The sequence below is a fragment of the Lepisosteus platostomus genome, chromosome 3 (genome assembly GCF_059453375.1).
Source record: "Lepisosteus platostomus isolate fLepPlt1 chromosome 3, fLepPlt1.hap1, whole genome shotgun sequence".
Taxonomy (NCBI): domain Eukaryota; kingdom Metazoa; phylum Chordata; class Actinopteri; order Semionotiformes; family Lepisosteidae; genus Lepisosteus; species Lepisosteus platostomus.
Window position 1 is genome coordinate 54,971,775 of NC_142613.1, and position 17,297 is coordinate 54,989,071.

Here is a 17,297-nt window from a genome sequence, read left to right on the forward strand (position 1 = left end):
TGTTGTTTTTCCATCATCCATCCAAACTACATGAAAATTCTTCTCAGGAAACAGTAAATAATGGTGGTACAGTAATAATAAATGTTTTAATAATTGATACTTTCCCAGAGTATGATTATATTTTGATGAATTGATGCATCATATCAGAACCCAGTTTGGAGTCTCCTGCTGCCAAGTGGTATTAAAACCTTGAGAGTCAACGTGAGAACGTATTTCTTTTGGAGGTAGTAGATTTTGTAACAGTTGAAAATGTGTGAGTGCATCGATTAAATAGTTTAAGCCTTTCTCTCATGTTAGATAAGCCAGATCAAATGCAGACCTGTTGCATTGTTTCTGAATTAAAAGGTTTTTTGTTTTGTTGCTTGTCCTGAAGAAGTGGTGGGCAGACTACACTACAACTCTCCCCATCGGTAATCCAGGAGCATGTAACAAATCTGCCAAGACACAATTGTGCTGCCATTAATAAGATAACATTAAAATGGTCTAGGCTTTGATCAAGAATACATGACAGGTAAAACAAAATGGAAATGCTGTGGCTTAAATTAAAATAGTATTTTTTGTATTGAATATGTTTTATATAAAATGAGATGAGTGCTTGCCGGTACATCTACAGTATGAATTTATGACTGCTGAAATGTGACAAGAAGCATATGCTTAAATTGCAGATTATAGTTTAAATTGATGCCAGTATTAAATCTACCTTTGTTGTGCTTGGATTATATGGAAATATTACATAAAAGGAAGATTAATTGTTTGCTTTGCAGTCTATAATCACGTTTGCTTGATTTTGACGTAAAAAAGTAGTAACTGATGAAAGACATTTCTACAGATCTGCTATGTTAGTGGTGTGTGTGATGTAGACGATTAATATTTACTTATAATAATTTTGTAATCAGAATGTTATCTGAATGTAAATTATTTAGTTGATTCCTTTATGTAAGACAACAAACAGAAAGTTATACTGTATCTTTTTGTCATACACAACAGTGTTTTCAGTAGCAGGATCATCTGCAAATTATTTTTTTCATTTTCTAACAAATGTTGATGCATCAATTATCAACAATAAACAGCTGTAAAAATATCAAACAGAAAATTAGTTTCTTGTACCACTAGTAAAGATCCTTAGTTAAAGATTATTTGTTCCTTAAGGTCATTGTGGCTTTTTTAAATGTTTCAGTTGCTTTTTGCTTTTAAGTCTGAGTCACAACTACAGTACTGTATGTAGTCTGTACATGGTCGCACTCCCTTGAGTATTTTCATTTGTGTATTCAATGCCACTAAAACTGGTGTGGAGGGATATTCTCTGATTTCAGTTAGATATGCTTTTCTTACAGGCATCATTACAGACAAATAAAAGACACTTACCACAGTCTGGGATGAGGGTTGTCTTCAATGAACTGGGATGCATCTTCAATTCCTACTTTTTCAATCAAGGCCCGGCTGTCTCGCAGGGAACGGATCTCAAAATTGATCAGATAATCTTTATTAGGGTGTTCTGGGTCCTGAAAACATTTTAAAGGCATTTCAGATTAAATGTTTATTAATTTACATGAAACGGTATATTGACAAAACATAAAAAAAGGACCCAAAGGTCTAGTCCATTTGGCTAAGTACCTGCACTTTTTTGTCAAGCAACTCACTCCTGGTTATAATAATCAGGTTTTTGTCATCAGGGTAAAAGTATAACACTATCAGGTTTATTAAAAAAAAGATAATATACTTCGCTTAGTATAATGAAACAGATACAAATTGCTACGACTCTAAGTAGATGTTACTCTATACTTGCACCAGACTAAAGAAAATGATCCCTCTTGAATAAATTTTATCATGATAGTCCCAATTCTAAACTGAATAATATTGCTTTTATTTTTCAGTCTGGAAAATACTAAATGATGTTGTGTTTCTGTTACCTTTAGTATTTCATCCAAAAGAACTGACTTGATTTCCAGGTCTTCAAAGTTGCATATGTAACCTGATGTCTGGATTGGCTCCTAGAAAATTGCAACAGAGAAGTTAGAAAACAGACATGACACCTGTAGTAAACCAAATATCACAGGACAGGTGAGTATTATATATGCCCTACACTGACAGGCTAAAAGAATTGAACATATTGAGTAATATATAAAGGCATCCATGATGAGAGCTGGTCAAAGTATTCAATATCCTCAAAGGCAATGACAAAATCAACACTATGGACATCATAGATGGAAATGGATTTCAAACCAAAAACGCAAATGGTTGTGGGAGTGTGTAACAATCGAACCCCCGTGTTGTCCAAGCCAATTTCTTTCAAATAACAGCTGAATAAGATTCGCTGATCAATTAACTACTATCAATCAAACAAGCCAGATGGACTCAACCGACTTCTGTCCTCTTTACCCTTTTGTTCATACTGTATGCATAAGGCTAGTCTTACACCACACTCAACAAATTTTCTTGGAAAGAGAAAGAGAAAATCTTTAGACATGCCTCATAATGGAATTACTGTAAAGCAGAATTTCTTACAGTAACTAATTACTGTAAGAAATAAGTAATAACAATTTTCAAAATATGAACAAATCTGCAATATATTAACCACTCTGAAATATTTAAAACTACAAAATGTCAAATCTAATAATTTTCGTCACTATTGTTACAGTGAGATGGGAGTGGTCAACATCTAGCTTGTATCAACATTTGCAGTTAATTTGCAGCTTCAACACCAGAAAAGAACTGAGGTGTTTACTAAGTTGTTAAGGAGACACATTGCTCAAAGGAATTATCTGGTTTACCTTGGTTAATCTTGGTAAATAATTAAGAGTCATCAACACTCCAGGAACAGGGTATAAAAAAGGGAGATGCAAAGAGAGGAAGACAGATGAGAGAGGATTGGCAGAAAGATACAAGGAGACAGAAGAGACAGTGCCAGGAGGGAGGTCATTGTTCCCATCAGCCTTTAAGACCAGATTTAAGAATCTAAACCGTGTTAAGAGAGCTTGCCATTTTTATTGTTTTTAGAAAACCCTGATTTCCTGTATAGAGAATACCAGGGTTAAAAACAGCCTCTTCTCTAAGTACATTTTCAGAACAGGCCAGTCACTTTGTAGCATCCAGATTTATAGACAGAGAGATTTACTATAGGTTGTATTCTGTTAGGCTTAAGAGCAGGTCAAGCTCTCTTTTCGGTCTGTAAGGCATTATATAGGATTTGAGTACTTAGAAGCAGTCTGGTTTTTTTTGGGTTGGTCAGGATGGAGGCCTTTTGAGACGCACTGTAAATAGAGTAGCTTGTTGTTATACAGTATGTTGTGCGTTGTTTAGTGTGTGTCATTGTCATCGTTAATAAAAGAAACCATTTAACCCAGTTTGCCTGATTTATTACTCTTTTCAGAAAGGCTGTGCCAGAAAACAAAGAGCTCATCAGTTACCAAACTCTACGGTATATGCTAAGAATATCTTTACAATTTGGAGGCTATGATTATGTATTTTAGTTCTTGATTATCCCACCCAGTATTTTCAGCAATTCTCAATTTGTTAATCCTCTAAATGTAACATTATTGTAAATTCCTTTCTGTTTTATTTCAAAACAAATGATTTCTCCAAGTCACTGTGTAATCTATATCAGTAGTACCAGTATAATCTACAATTCCTTAATTTTGCATACACATTTTTATGACATGATTGAGTGAGTTCTTATATTTTGTAATGAATCCCAAGACAAAGTAAAAAAAAGATCCACAAAATATGTATTTGGAGGTCCACATGCTTCTCTCCATTTAAGGAACTAGAATTATGGATATTTTTGGAAAAACAGTTGGTGGTTCTTGTGCATCAATGTGTGAGAGTACGCTTCTTTCAAATAAACATCCTGACAGACTATCTTAAATATCTTACCTCTGGGTCCAGGTTTCTGAAGACATACATTCTCGTCTTCTCCATCATGGCAAAAAGATCGGGATTGTCAGTGGCCCACTTCATGTCCCACACATCTTTGCGCTCAAACTTCAGAGGGTCCCCTGCACTTTGATGCCCTGAGCTTTCTGATGTTCGTACTTCGATATCGAAAAACGTCAGCACCCCAGTGATATCTATTATGGCAAGCCGACTGGCAATAAGAACAGAGATAAAAGTGTTTGAAACAACAGAACCTCACAATGTTACTCTGTTAATATCCGTCATGTCTGACTTCTTATCTGATGTTTATGGTCTATAAAATGTGTGGAAAAATAGGAATAAATAACATTATACATCCAGACTGTATATATACAGTACAGTGACTTGCAAACATATTCAGACCTTTGCACCCCATTGTTGCTTTCAAACTTACAGTCATGAGACTTTGTAGTAACTATTGCTATATATACAACTTATTCCAAGAAAAAGAAAGAAGTAAATAATATGAAAGAAAAAGGGAAAAGTCATGATTGCATAAGTATTCAACCTCTATTACAGAGGCAAACCTAAATTGTTATACAATTTATCACAATTTATAACAATGTTATACAAATTAACAAGCCACAAAATTAGTTGATTTTGTATGCATTATTAGTGGTTTGCATGTTTTCAGAAGGTGAAGTTCCTTCTGAAAGGAATTTTGAAATGAGAGAAATGAGTTTCCTTCTGAATTTCTGCTTTCAGGACATGAGAAACCACAAATGCTTCAGATAGTCAACAAAATATAAGTAGTGGCTGGGACTGACCTGGAGTTGCAGTTTAATGAAAGCTGGTAGGCTCTGTAGTTCAAGACATATTTCTGGACCAAACCAACATTGGGCAGACTATATCTCTGAATTGTGCCAGATTCCCGTCCCTGGAAGACAGTAAATTAAGAATTGTTTATATCACGTGATAGGTACTCACTGCAGTCATCAGTTATTCAAACATATTTCAAATTGCTTTTCTAATCAAACAATTCCCCCAGAAAAATAAAAACCTGCTGACTTACTTATTCTTGTTCCATATAGTGTATTAAAAACATTTTCTAGAGTGCAGAAAAATAAAGTCCCACCATTGTATCGCAGAAAACACATCATATATTATGATTAAACTTAAAAATATGATTGTCTTGATTTGGTAAAATAACAATGGACAAGAAAAATCAATTTAAATAAATATTACATACCACAATCAATGTCTTGTCTGTTGCTGTAATGCAACAAATAGGATCTCTCGTAGTCTAAGACAAAATGAAATACATTAAAAATAATGAAAAGTCAGACACATGTATACATAAACATCCACCATTCATACAGTATGTAGCTGAAATCCTGGATCATTGGAAATTACAGTTTATTAAGAAAAATGCCACATTGAGTTGTTGCCACATTTGTTGTTAAACCTATAAGGCTTCCAAGATTTAGAACATCAAGATCACTGAAACCTGGACAGAAAGGGTTAAATCCCTGTTAAAGCTAACAATTTATTTTGTTTTTTTAATAAAAATACTGGACTTTACCAGTATCATTCAATAACTGTGTCATTTCATGCTTTACCTTCATGCCAAATACTTTGTAAAAAATGTTAACTTGTATCACAAAATAAAGTTTGAACTTCCTACCAAAAACATGAATTCTAGACATAGTATATGCATTCTAGTATAAAGGCAACATGAAAAAAAGTGTTCTTTGACAGAATAATCTAGCTAAAAAAATATATTTCTGTGTTGTGTCAATTCTTGTGGGGCAAAATAATGAAAATGGTGAGTTTTCAATGATGGGGTCATTTGACTAGATGCACATCTATTAAACATGTACATGTTTGCACCAGTTTGCAGATGCAGTCTTGGTGGATACTCATAGATCCTAGACAAACATGTGTCTGTTCACTGGTCTCTGAACCCTAGATGTTAGCTACAGATGTTATAACAATTTACCGCACAAACTTTCAATGGGACACATTGTCTAGTATTTATGACATAATGGACACATCATCTCCGAAGAATGTCAATGTTACACGCACAGACCTTTGTTACCCTGCTGAATCCTTGTCATGTCACGATGAGCCAATAGAAGGGCAGCATGTGCAATCTCAAGACTTTATTGATGTAGGCCATAGAGCCAAGTTACCATTGGTCACTACATGTGGAGCTCTGTAGCAACTGGACATACAGTACAGTACCAACCTAGAGTATCAGTCTTGGTAACAGCAAGGAAGAAAATGTCTTGCTACAGTAAGTTAGGCATTTGAAACTGTAAACATTCTAGACAAAATGTTTTTTGTGATTTTCATCAGGCATAAAATTCAACCGTTTGAATATGCTGTGTCTTAGCACCTGTACCTAATCAACTGACAAACTCTATGATTTACTGCTATATAATAGTCAGTCACAGGAGTGTACTGTGGTCATCTTTAATCATCAATTAAATTAAAGCATGCCAAAGACATTTAATAAATATCCAATATTTGTGTAATTTATTTTTTCTTAAAATATGCTTGCAAAGAGTTATAAGTTTATTCTGATACTCAATATATTTGTTACTATTTAATTGTAGTCCAAGAAAATAACATTGTATAATAAATCAGTCACCACAGCCGAAACGTTGTGTCCTCTTTCTTCTTTTTTTCAGCATGGAATAAACCTATTACTTGTTGCTTTGTATAATAAATGTTGTCTTGTGAAGTCCAAAATCAGGGGATGATTTAAACCAGATTTCATCACAATGATCCAAATATTGCTTGACATCTACATTATCTAAATACATGTATGAATTTTGATGTATCAAAATCAAAAACAAGGTATGTGGTAATAAATACAAAATTAACAGTGATTATACCAGGGTGAAAGATCATGATGTGACACCTCGTATCCATAGCAAACCACATTCTGTGGTAGTTATGTAAAACAGACTAAAAGCCCAATAAGACTCTTTTAAAAGCACAAAACACTGATAGGAAATTGCACTGAACCATAAAAATGTAAAAAATTAAGAAGAAGTAGAATCAAACAGTGAGATTTGGAAGCACCACCTTTTGTTTATTACACTGGTCTCCATATTGTAAAAAAGATTTTGCTGCTCTGGGACACTTTCGGAGAAAAGGAGTAAGACACATTTCTGGACTCAAAGGAATAATATCCTATACTGACTTAGTCTTCCAAGGACAATGACAAAATACACTCAATGGATTTCTAAAGAACCAGGAGTGAAACATTAACCAGAGGAAATGTGGAAAAGTATGGAGAAGTGCACTGATATCAGAAGGTACATCTTCACAGAAACAGTTGCAGGTGCCTGTAATAAGCTACCCAGCCATGTTGCAAAGCTGACACCCTGGATTCTTTCACATGTAGAGGATCACATGTACTACTTGTACACATGACTAGCATCTAGCATCCAAATGAGCAAGGGTTTAGTCTATAGGATGGCACTTACCGTGAATGCTTTTGAGAAGTCAAGTGCTCCTTCTGCTGTTCCAGATGGGGTATCATCAATATGATAGACCCTGAAGAGAGATTAGGGATATGTCTGTTTCCCTTTCAGAACTGCAAATCTTTCAAATGGCAGAAAACAAGAAAACCTTGACAAAACACTATAATACTTAATAATGACATATGGTATCCTTTCTTCATCCAAAACCAAGAGGAAAGAATGAACTGACTGTTTTAGAATAATGACTAAGATGTTTCAGATGAAAAATGTATTTTCGAGTGAATATTACTATGAAAATACTGATCACTCAAGAAAGAAGAAACAATCGAGCTAACCTCTCCCTTCCTTCCTTTCTTGTTCTTGCAACCTGGTTGATCTCCATGGCTGTCAGTTTTTTCGCTACCCGATATTGCCAGGTGTAAAACGCTTCTTTGGAGGCAGCGATCACGTGTGTCTTGGTCATTGTGACAAATAGTGGATCTACAAGAGAAACGCTCAGCTTTAACCGATACACTGTCATTCAAAGAAAACCCCAGCAAATGTAATGGATACTAGTGGTATTTATCTATGCAAATACGGTGGACAGAAAATGTTCACTGCTAAAAGAACACTTTTTAAATTGGTTTTGTTAAAATTATCAACTTTTTTGTCATACATATTTCATATCATGCACTCAAAAACAGGTCTGAATACTTATTCCTTTTAATTTTTTCCTTTCTCCAGTCTTTAGTGGGTAATTGCATATTCGTAATTAAAAAATAACATACTGTAACAGCAGCCTGTAATATGATAATAGAATGCACATTTATTCTTTAATTCAAATTGTGGATTAGGGAAAATTTATCCATCCATTTTTCAATAACTGCTTGGTCCAAAATAAGATCACAGCGAGCCACAGCTCATTCCAGCAGTCGATGGGTGTAAGGAGGGATATACATTGGGCAGGATGCTAGTCCATTACAGGGCACACACATGTTCCCACTGATTAGTCTTTAAAACATGTCTTTGAACTGCTGAGGGGAAGCCGGGGCATCAAGACAAAACCCACACAACCATGGGGAAACTCCACATAGAAGGCACCACAGGATGGAACAAAACACGAGCGCTACGAGGACACAGTTCTAGCTTCCACACCCCCTACAGCCCATTATGGAAAATCATAAAAATAAAAAAGATTTTTTATCCATTTCAAATTCAAATTACATTTGGTTATCTCCCAGCATCCAGGGACAAGCTGGCTAACTGGTGTGTCTACATGGAGGACGAGTCTTGTCCAGGGTGTAATCCCACCTTGTGCCTTGTGCTTTCAGGATTGGCTCTGTTTAGCTAAGACTCTTACCATGAGGTGGTATGAACTAGTTTTATGAACATCTCTTAAAATATTTTTTTAGTGGAAAAATATCTTAAGAGTTTGATTTTAACAGTTCTGCTTAGTAAACATCTAACATAAAATTAAAAAAAGACTGGAATAGGATAACAAAACAGAAACATTACAGATAACCTTTCTGATAATAGATGGAAGAATTAATTCAAAATAAGGTAAATAATTATACATTATTATGGCAAGCCAGCTACTGTAGACAAATCTATAATTACAGCTGATCTGCCACTAGAGGCCTCTAAACAGTCTCAATCTCACAGAAATATTCTCACAGAGAGTAGAGTCTGTTACAACTGTATATTAAATAGTTCATATATAAGGAAACTTTAATTTATTTAATTCCTCTAAGACATCTGGTTTTAAAATCTGACTTTCTAGAAGGAGAAAGACAGTTTTACCAGTCCTGTGGTTCAAATCAAATATGCCTGCTTCCAGCTACAGTATGTGCCACCCAGGACACGTCTCTCCCGAATCACAGTCTGGCTTACTGCATATTGAAGGAATTTTGCACAATATCTATGAAATGGAAAGAGGTGCAGTCTTTGGCCATGTTTGCTGTAGGTTGATGAATGGTCTGACTGTTGCTGTTACCCAACGAGACTACAACAGTCCTTTGAAAACCAGTAGTACAAACAGCTCTAGTACTGAATGTTTGCTTTTCTTTGATGACAGAAATGTTTTACTGTATGTTTAGCTTTCCAGAGGTGAAGGATGATTGTTTGGCTTTGAAAGATTTTACTTAAGGTCTTTGTGTGTTTAAAGAGGTGTAAAATCAGGAAAATGTACGAAATGCGTGCAATGTTCACCCAAACTAGTTACACTTACCTATGTCAATGTACTTGGAGTCCAGGGGAGTCCCTATAGAGTTACAGAGGACAAGCACATACTACAACAGAAAGAAAAGGCAGAAAGAGGGCACATTAACTGTTAAGTGAACCAATGGCTATTACTTACTTCAGCACTGCCAGTAAATTTATTTCAGGTGGATTTTAAATGCTCCACATTAAAGACAATAAGCTGTGTTCTTTCTAGGCAGTTGAACTAAAATATAAATCTATAACAATATAATGATTTACTAATGTGATTTTAGAATTCAGACAAAAAGTAGAAATTCTGTAAAATTACATTATCATAATTTATGATATAATAGTATACATGATGTATAATTGTATATAGTTATACATCATTGTTTAACTGGAAGATTTTATCTGATGTGGGTCCATGGTTAAAAGACAGTTAGTACCTTTCTGATGTTTTCTGATGCGACCTTTCAGCAGCCATTAGATGAAAAGAGATGAATCATACACAAACTTAAACATTTAAGTTTTATGATTCAGAAATATATATACAGTAAAGCTAAATATTTAAGTTATATATTTCTAGCATTCACATGAAATTACTTATTAAACCACTGCATAGACGTGACAAAATTTCTACAAAAAATGGCCTTAAACTGTTCTCAAAAAAATCTTAATGATAAAATCACAGGTTTTGATTCCCCTTAGGAAGCACTAAGATCATCCAATAAAAATAAAACTTGGTTTTTAATATTTTATATTAATTCATTAAACAGGTGGTAACATAATGAGGTGGTATGAAGTAGTTTTATGAACATCTCTTAAAAGTTTTTAATGAAAAAATATCTGAAGAATGTGGTTTTAATAGTTCTGCTTAGTAAACATTTTAACATAATATAAAAAATGACTGGACTAGGATAACAAAACACAGGAACAGTACAGATTAAAAACAAACAAATAAACATATCCAAGAAACACAAAAACAAAACAACAGAAGACATAGACAATAGACAAGCCATTATTGGATATGCCCAGTCCAGCAGGTTATGTACTGTAGGTAAACTATGAAATCACTAATGTATAAAGACTTTGTAACCTTTCTTACATTCTAATTGTGATCAACTGCAGGGGAATTGTTAATTAATTTAAATTTCAGTTAATGTGTGAATTTACAGTTCCCAAGAATATAATTAAGTTAACAATCCCACTTCCCTCAACTGAATACATTACTTGTTTAATTGACTGGGAATTTACAGGAGCTCCCCATGTTCCAACAGATGATTTAGAATGTCCTACAAAACTGGCTGGATTGGGAATCTCCATGACCAAGCCTGGATTTTTTTGCTATAGAATGCTTAAATAATGTAACAGTAAATTGCAATTTGTAAATTGTAGTAAATTAGCATATGTGTTATTTGACTCCAGCTACCCAAAATGAAAAGAAACGTAACTATATTCAAGACTCTCCTGTAAAATGTACCTTACCATTGCACTCACTGACTCCGCCTCTGTATCTTCCTTTGTTAGCAATACATTGAACAAGGAAATTAAAAAAGACATTATATACTGCTGTTCAACACAATTATAGTAAAATTAATAAGAGATTATCAGTGTATTATTTCAATCCTGACCACTATTATTTGAGGACTAGTATTTTGTTATTTTGTCTTTCCTGCACAAGGCCAGATGAGGATAGCAAGTCAAATGTAAAATGGATATGAAAACAGTTTATTGCTTTTGTTGATTTACTTAGTATTTTTTTCAGATGTGTCTTTTATCTTTAGTTTATTACTAACAGACATAACATTACAGCTGCCTGTGAAAGATTCCTACATTTTGTAAAAAGTTTATTTTGAAACTGAAACAAAATGGCTCAATCTATGAAATCTTTATTAAGGGAGGTGCCTTAATAAGGCGCCCCCCCCAAAAGACTTCTACATGACAATGTTCACAGCATAGCAATGTACTGTTTTTGATTAAAAATATATACTGTGTTTACAGCTATGCATACAGTGCTGTGTACAGTATACATACAGTAGTGTGATATAGTGCTGTGTACTTTAAAATGCCACTTATCAACCATCCAGAGACAGTGCCATATTTAATATTCTTATCGCATATCAAATACTTCTCTAAATTTTATGAAAGTGCAGGAAATGAAAGTAGATAATCAAGCAGCAAATAAAGTGAGCACGGAACAGAGCGGTTTTAATTTATTTTAGCTGCATTTCTAAATGCCAAAAACATTTGAAAAGCACCCTATGAATCTTTTTTCTTGTTGTTCTAATCAGTCAGAGTTCAACAGATGTGTGTCAGATGCATGACGTTTCAACCAAAACATGAACTGGTAACAACCTTTGCCTTTGGCTGCTTGAAAATGTGCTCACTGACTAGTCTGCGCTGTTGTGCACAGTTAAGCCCTCCTTATTTTCTTTTAAAATCTGTTTTCTGTTTTTTTTTTTTCTTAAAGACAGCTTTATGTAACTCAAGCCACAAAATAACTTTACCTTGCTTTTAAGTGTTTCTTTATTTTCAATAGCTTCGTTATGACTGCAACTGTTTGTTCAATGAATGAGTGACAAACACCACACTACCCATGACATTTCCAACTGATTTGGAAGCAACTTACCTGAGGGTGGGTGTCATCTGATTTTGTTGCAAGAATACAAAAGTCCCCACAGGTGGTTATAGACATGAGACTCTTGACATATTTCACATATTTTTCATTGTTCTTGGTATCCCAAAAGACAACACAGTACTCGAGGCGGTCTGGTCTGGTGTAGGCATACACAACAGTGTTGGAACAATAGCCCCACTGTTAAAGTAAGAGATCAATATCAAACTCATGTGTATACAGTAATTTGGGTAAAAAAAAAAAAATGTAACTACTCATTAACAACTTATTAATAAATATTACATACATAAGGTGAAATGCCTGGGTTCTTCACTATGCAGAATGATTAAACAAGATCAATTTTTTAATGATCTTTGTAACAAACATGTACTAATACTGCACCATTTCTGTAAAGTGAAAATGTTGATATCTACAGTATAATAATTCTCTACTCAATAAACCTTCCTGCGTTTTATCACAAAAATAAAACTGTTTAGTTACTGTTTATATTTAAAATCTCCCTTCATATCTTTAAACATTAAAATGTTATTAAGCATTTTATTGAGTTCTTTAGCTTTGGTGTTATCCCCATGAAAACTTTAAAAAACACATTCTTATTACTTTACTGAAATTTAAATACAATTTTGTGGCTTGCACCCAAGGTACCCAGTTGGACTCTTCACACAAAACATATTCGTTTATTTAATATTTATCTACACAAATGTTCCTGAAGTGTTACAAAGAGGAGCACATTAATCATTGGAAAATGCAGCAAATAGTCATGGCACATAGTCTGAACTTTACAACTTTCTGCATAAAATATTCTTACTCAGACTATTATGAGCAAAAGATCATAATATGCTCAAATGCTTGAGTCCTGCAAACATTCTCAGTTATAAGACATCTTGAAATCTTGTAAAAAAACAGATTTGCAGAGGACGAGAAGTAATGCAGGCTTCAGTCGCTACACAATAACTATTATTATTAATTATATTAATTATAAGAAAAGTACAATCTTAGTACAATTACAATTACCTTATAATCCGGCCTGATGTTGGCAAAGTATATGAAGGAATCTACTGCAAGGCCAATCCTTAGGCCCCCTCCTTCCCAAGACACTGCCATCATCTGCTTACCAGGAACCTTCAGGGTCCGTAAATGCTACAAAATAAATGTGGAGTGACTCTACAAATACTTTTTTACACTTTAATGAAGCCATAATGTGGTTAAAATAAATTTAATAATACACAGATTATAGCCTTATGCGGGGCCATTAAAATGACATTAAAATGACAATGAAGTAATCTATACTCACCGGTACATCTTATGCAACTCAGTTCGAATTGAATATCTTCATAAGCACTCATAACTACCCATAACAAATTTGGAAATTCAAATTACATTCAAACTCAAACTCTTTGCACACACCAAACAGGTGGGATAGCATGTTCATTGAGTAAATACTAGACAAACTGGAGACTTTCACTTCTGTTCTACTTTAACACTAGAAAAGAATCATGACAAGAATCAGTGCTCCAGGATTTATGTTTTCTAAAAATGCAGACAGAAATGGTAATTTACGGGCATAGAACTAGAACTTTCCTTTTATGGAAGGGTATGTTTTGTGTAACTTAACCTAAAAGGCTGTTGGCAGTTGGAACACGCACTGAAAAAGGCATACTAAACTTCAATAAATCATGAAAAGCAGTCTCTTAAGGGTATGGGTGATACTCATTACTTTGTTTCAATCTTGTTTTAAAAAAAATAATAATTCTAAAGGTGAAAAGAACTGCTAAAGTGTTATTCATGATTTCTCAGTCCAAACTCTGAGAAATCATGAATAACATATGAATGTGTGTTTTGCATATGAATGTGAAAATTTCCTCCACATGCTTCTGCTTTGGTGAGATTTCTCCCACATGCTTTCTAAGAACCTGTCCACAATCAATTAAGATGTAGAATCATTTTCTGTGTTCACCAAATCCCCTGCATATTCTAATGCCGGTGATTCAAAACCAAAAATGCAGTTTCATTTTATCAAGTAATCTGAGTAAAAGCATCTTAACTTTGAATGACAAATACAATTACCAACAAAAGATGAAATTAAGAAAACCACAGTATCTGTTTTTGCTCATAAAACTGTCTTGAAGGATCCAGTAAGAAGTGGGAGAGTATCTACAAACACCATTTTCTTACCTCTCCAAAAGGCGTGTAGAACTGAACAACATTGACATCTTTATCTAGAGCAATTGCTTTCTGTGAGCCTGCCACAGCAAGAACACTGCCGCAGTGGTTCCACTGAATGCTCACCACATTCATTCCAGTATCAATCAGCACTGGGTCTGAGAAACATTACAAATGCAAGACAAATTACAGATCCTCAGAAGGGTTTAAATTGAATTTTTACAAAACTTTGGGATGAATGATAGCATCAAAATTCACCTTCATCCCTGCTGCTCTAACTTGTAATCCTGCAAGATGTCACTTCCCAAAATACTACACAAGAGTAAATAACTGTGTAAGCTCACCAGGGCACAAATACTGATGTGTTTTTATCGCTTTGTAAATTTTACTTTCAATCCAGTCATAATAAAGTTTATAAAAGCTAAAGTTAAAATGTAAGCCCCTTTCATGGTTTTACAATTTAGTTAATTGTCTGAAATTTGCAAAGTACTTGCCCCATGTTTCTGAACATAATTCAGTTATGAACACAATTAAATTCCTTAATTATTTTCATAGATGTAAATGTAGATTCACCTCCATTACTTACTTTCATCACTCTCATGACGCATTATTTGGCATCTTCCATTATCAAAGCAGATAGCCAAGCACGGACAGTCTGGCTCAATAAAACCTTCTGTCCCATGATACCAATGTATTCCAGCAATGCTGATGGCTCCTGTCACATTGACCAGGCAATTCAATGTCATTTTGACCTGCACAAAGTACATGAATATAAAAGATTATAAATAAAACACTGTTATTTCTAACAGTACTGATTGACTGATTTTAATTTTTACCCTGCTTAGTTCATGTTTGGATCCTGAACCAAGTTTAGACTAAACGCAACAAAACCATGCTTAATATAAGATAATGTGTCTGAAGACATGAAGAATGCAAGGCTCTTCACACTTCTTAAGATATAGTATTGTTTCACATTATAAAAGTAATGTGAAATACATACCGAATATTCTTAGATAAAATTATATGTCCTCTTCCCAGGTTACTTGAGACTTGACTTCATGTAAAACCATCCCATGGGTCACATAATAAATCTTTAAGTTAGCTAAAGGTTACATTAGATACATAAAGAGAAAGCAGTAAATGTGTTTTTTTTCATGGTTATTTAGCACAAAGCTAGATTATTTTTACTATAGAGTTGGGTTATGAGCACATAATGTAGTTACCACCAGGGCTCCATTGTGCTCTCACTTTGTTTTTGTATACCTCTGTGTATCACCTTAAGCTTTTTCACTGAAAATTGGGAGCAAACCACATTGTAATCATCTCAGGGAGGCACTCATGTCATGTCATGTCATTTACCAAACCACTTTATACCATACGGTGTCACGGGAATCCGGAGCCTACCCGGCAAGCAACAAGCACAAGGCAGGGTACACCCTGGACAAGTGCAAGCCAATGATACATGGGGACAGTTTGGAGGCCACGGTAAAGGCCGAGGGGGGACATTTGGCCCGGACACTGGGATTACTCCCTACTCCCGAGGATCTTTAATTACCAGTGAGAGTCAGGACTTCGGTTTAATGTCTCAGCTGAAAGACGGAGGCACACAAGTGTGTCATTATTTTTATTATTCACTGCACTGTCTATTCTATTTTGTGTATAATGACTTTATAGTAGAGTGTAAGGTAATGAAATGTATGTATTATCTATAAATTAGTTAAAAGGTAATTCTCTCTGTTTGATCTTTCATTTGTTTACTGTACTGCATATTTTTAAATGCTATATTTAATAATTTCTCTCCCTGTACATAAAGAGAAGTACATACATAAATGTACTTCATTATGGATTCCATCTTGCTCTCTACCCTACTCTGTGATCAGCACGCACACCTTTTAACCATTATAAACAAACCTGGTGAGCCTATAGTTCTGCTCTACTGTTTCTCCCTAAAAAGAAGTCACTTCCAACTTAGTAAAACTTGGGTAATGCACCAACTTGTGGAACAGAAGTCTTGCGTAGCTTGGGGAGTGGGTGCATACATTTTATTCTTGATATTTCACACTTACAATAAAATTGCCTTGATTGTCATATATATGAATTTCTCCATTGGCCATTCCAAAGAGGAGAATCTTGCTATCAGGTGACCAAGCAACATGTGCCAACTGAATTCCCTTCAGGTCTTTCCCCCAAATTCGGTTACCTGCAATACATGCAACACAAATCTCAAAGCCAAGAGCATTCCAGGATCTTACTGTCAGTCCTGAAAGGACTAGTAAGAAAGTAGAATAATGTGGTTTCCAAAATATACAAGCAACCTTCTACACTTTCTTTGAAGTAAAATAAACTTAATGTTACTCTATCAGGTTTAGTTTTTTCTAAAAAAGTAACTATCACATGCTATGGATCACAACATTAATACAGGTATGAACATTTTTTAAAGACATCAAATGCTTTTGATGTTTTTATCATACTTTACTAAGATTTAAAACTAGCACAAAATGTCAATGAAAACCACACGACAACAACAGCATTTTACTGTCTTCACAACCAATGACCACACTCAGTTTAGTTGTTTAGTTGTCTCATTTAAGTAACACTGTTACCCACAGTACTTTCATATACGAAATATAACTTTTTTGTTGATAACCATACAGGTATCTTAATGATATCCATGTATTTGTGTTTAACATATACATAACATTAATAATGCATGCTTACTTTAATATTTAACATGAGATAATAATTAAGTGCCCTCATATTTACCATCAACTGAACCCACAATGACAGCCCCATCTTCATACACGATACAGATCTTCTGCCCATCAGCATTCCAGCTCATACTCCGGACAACTGACTTATTCCTGTTGTTTATCATTTCCTCGTACCAGGAACCTAGAATGTAACACAGAAGGTTCAATAAGGACAGCTTTCCATCTTATTCTGTAATCAATAAAAATGTTGCTTAATTATTGAAT

At 34.5% G+C, this 17,297-nt stretch overlaps 1 protein-coding gene across 5 annotated transcripts in view; it reads right to left on the bottom strand.

The window, feature by feature from the left end:
• The window catches only part of wdr35 (WD repeat domain 35), a 34,354-nt gene that overhangs the window by 13,638 nt on the left and 3,419 nt on the right, over nt 1-17,297 (bottom strand). For 2 of the 5 annotated variants that reach the window (XM_088626104.1, XM_088626108.1), the window contains exons 5-20: nt 17,086-17,214; nt 16,389-16,522; nt 14,909-15,074; nt 14,335-14,480; nt 13,174-13,299; nt 12,154-12,339; nt 11,010-11,042; nt 9,971-9,994; nt 9,553-9,613; nt 7,682-7,826; nt 7,350-7,419; nt 5,102-5,155; nt 4,680-4,789; nt 3,874-4,084; nt 1,911-1,991; nt 1,366-1,502 (exon numbers count right to left, since the gene is read on the bottom strand). In XM_088626104.1, the coding sequence (XP_088482230.1) occupies nt 1,366-1,502; nt 1,911-1,991; nt 3,874-4,084; nt 4,680-4,789; nt 5,102-5,155; nt 7,350-7,419; nt 7,682-7,826; nt 9,553-9,613; nt 9,971-9,994; nt 11,010-11,042; nt 12,154-12,339; nt 13,174-13,299; nt 14,335-14,480; nt 14,909-15,074; nt 16,389-16,522; nt 17,086-17,214 (1,813 nt within the window). The remainder of the gene's footprint in view (nt 1-1,365; nt 1,503-1,910; nt 1,992-3,873; nt 4,085-4,679; nt 4,790-5,101; nt 5,156-7,349; nt 7,420-7,681; nt 7,827-9,552; nt 9,614-9,970; nt 9,995-11,009; nt 11,043-12,153; nt 12,340-13,173; nt 13,300-14,334; nt 14,481-14,908; nt 15,075-16,388; nt 16,523-17,085; nt 17,215-17,297) is intronic. The other 3 variants (XM_088626106.1, XM_088626105.1, XM_088626107.1) reach the window with 3 other exon arrangements.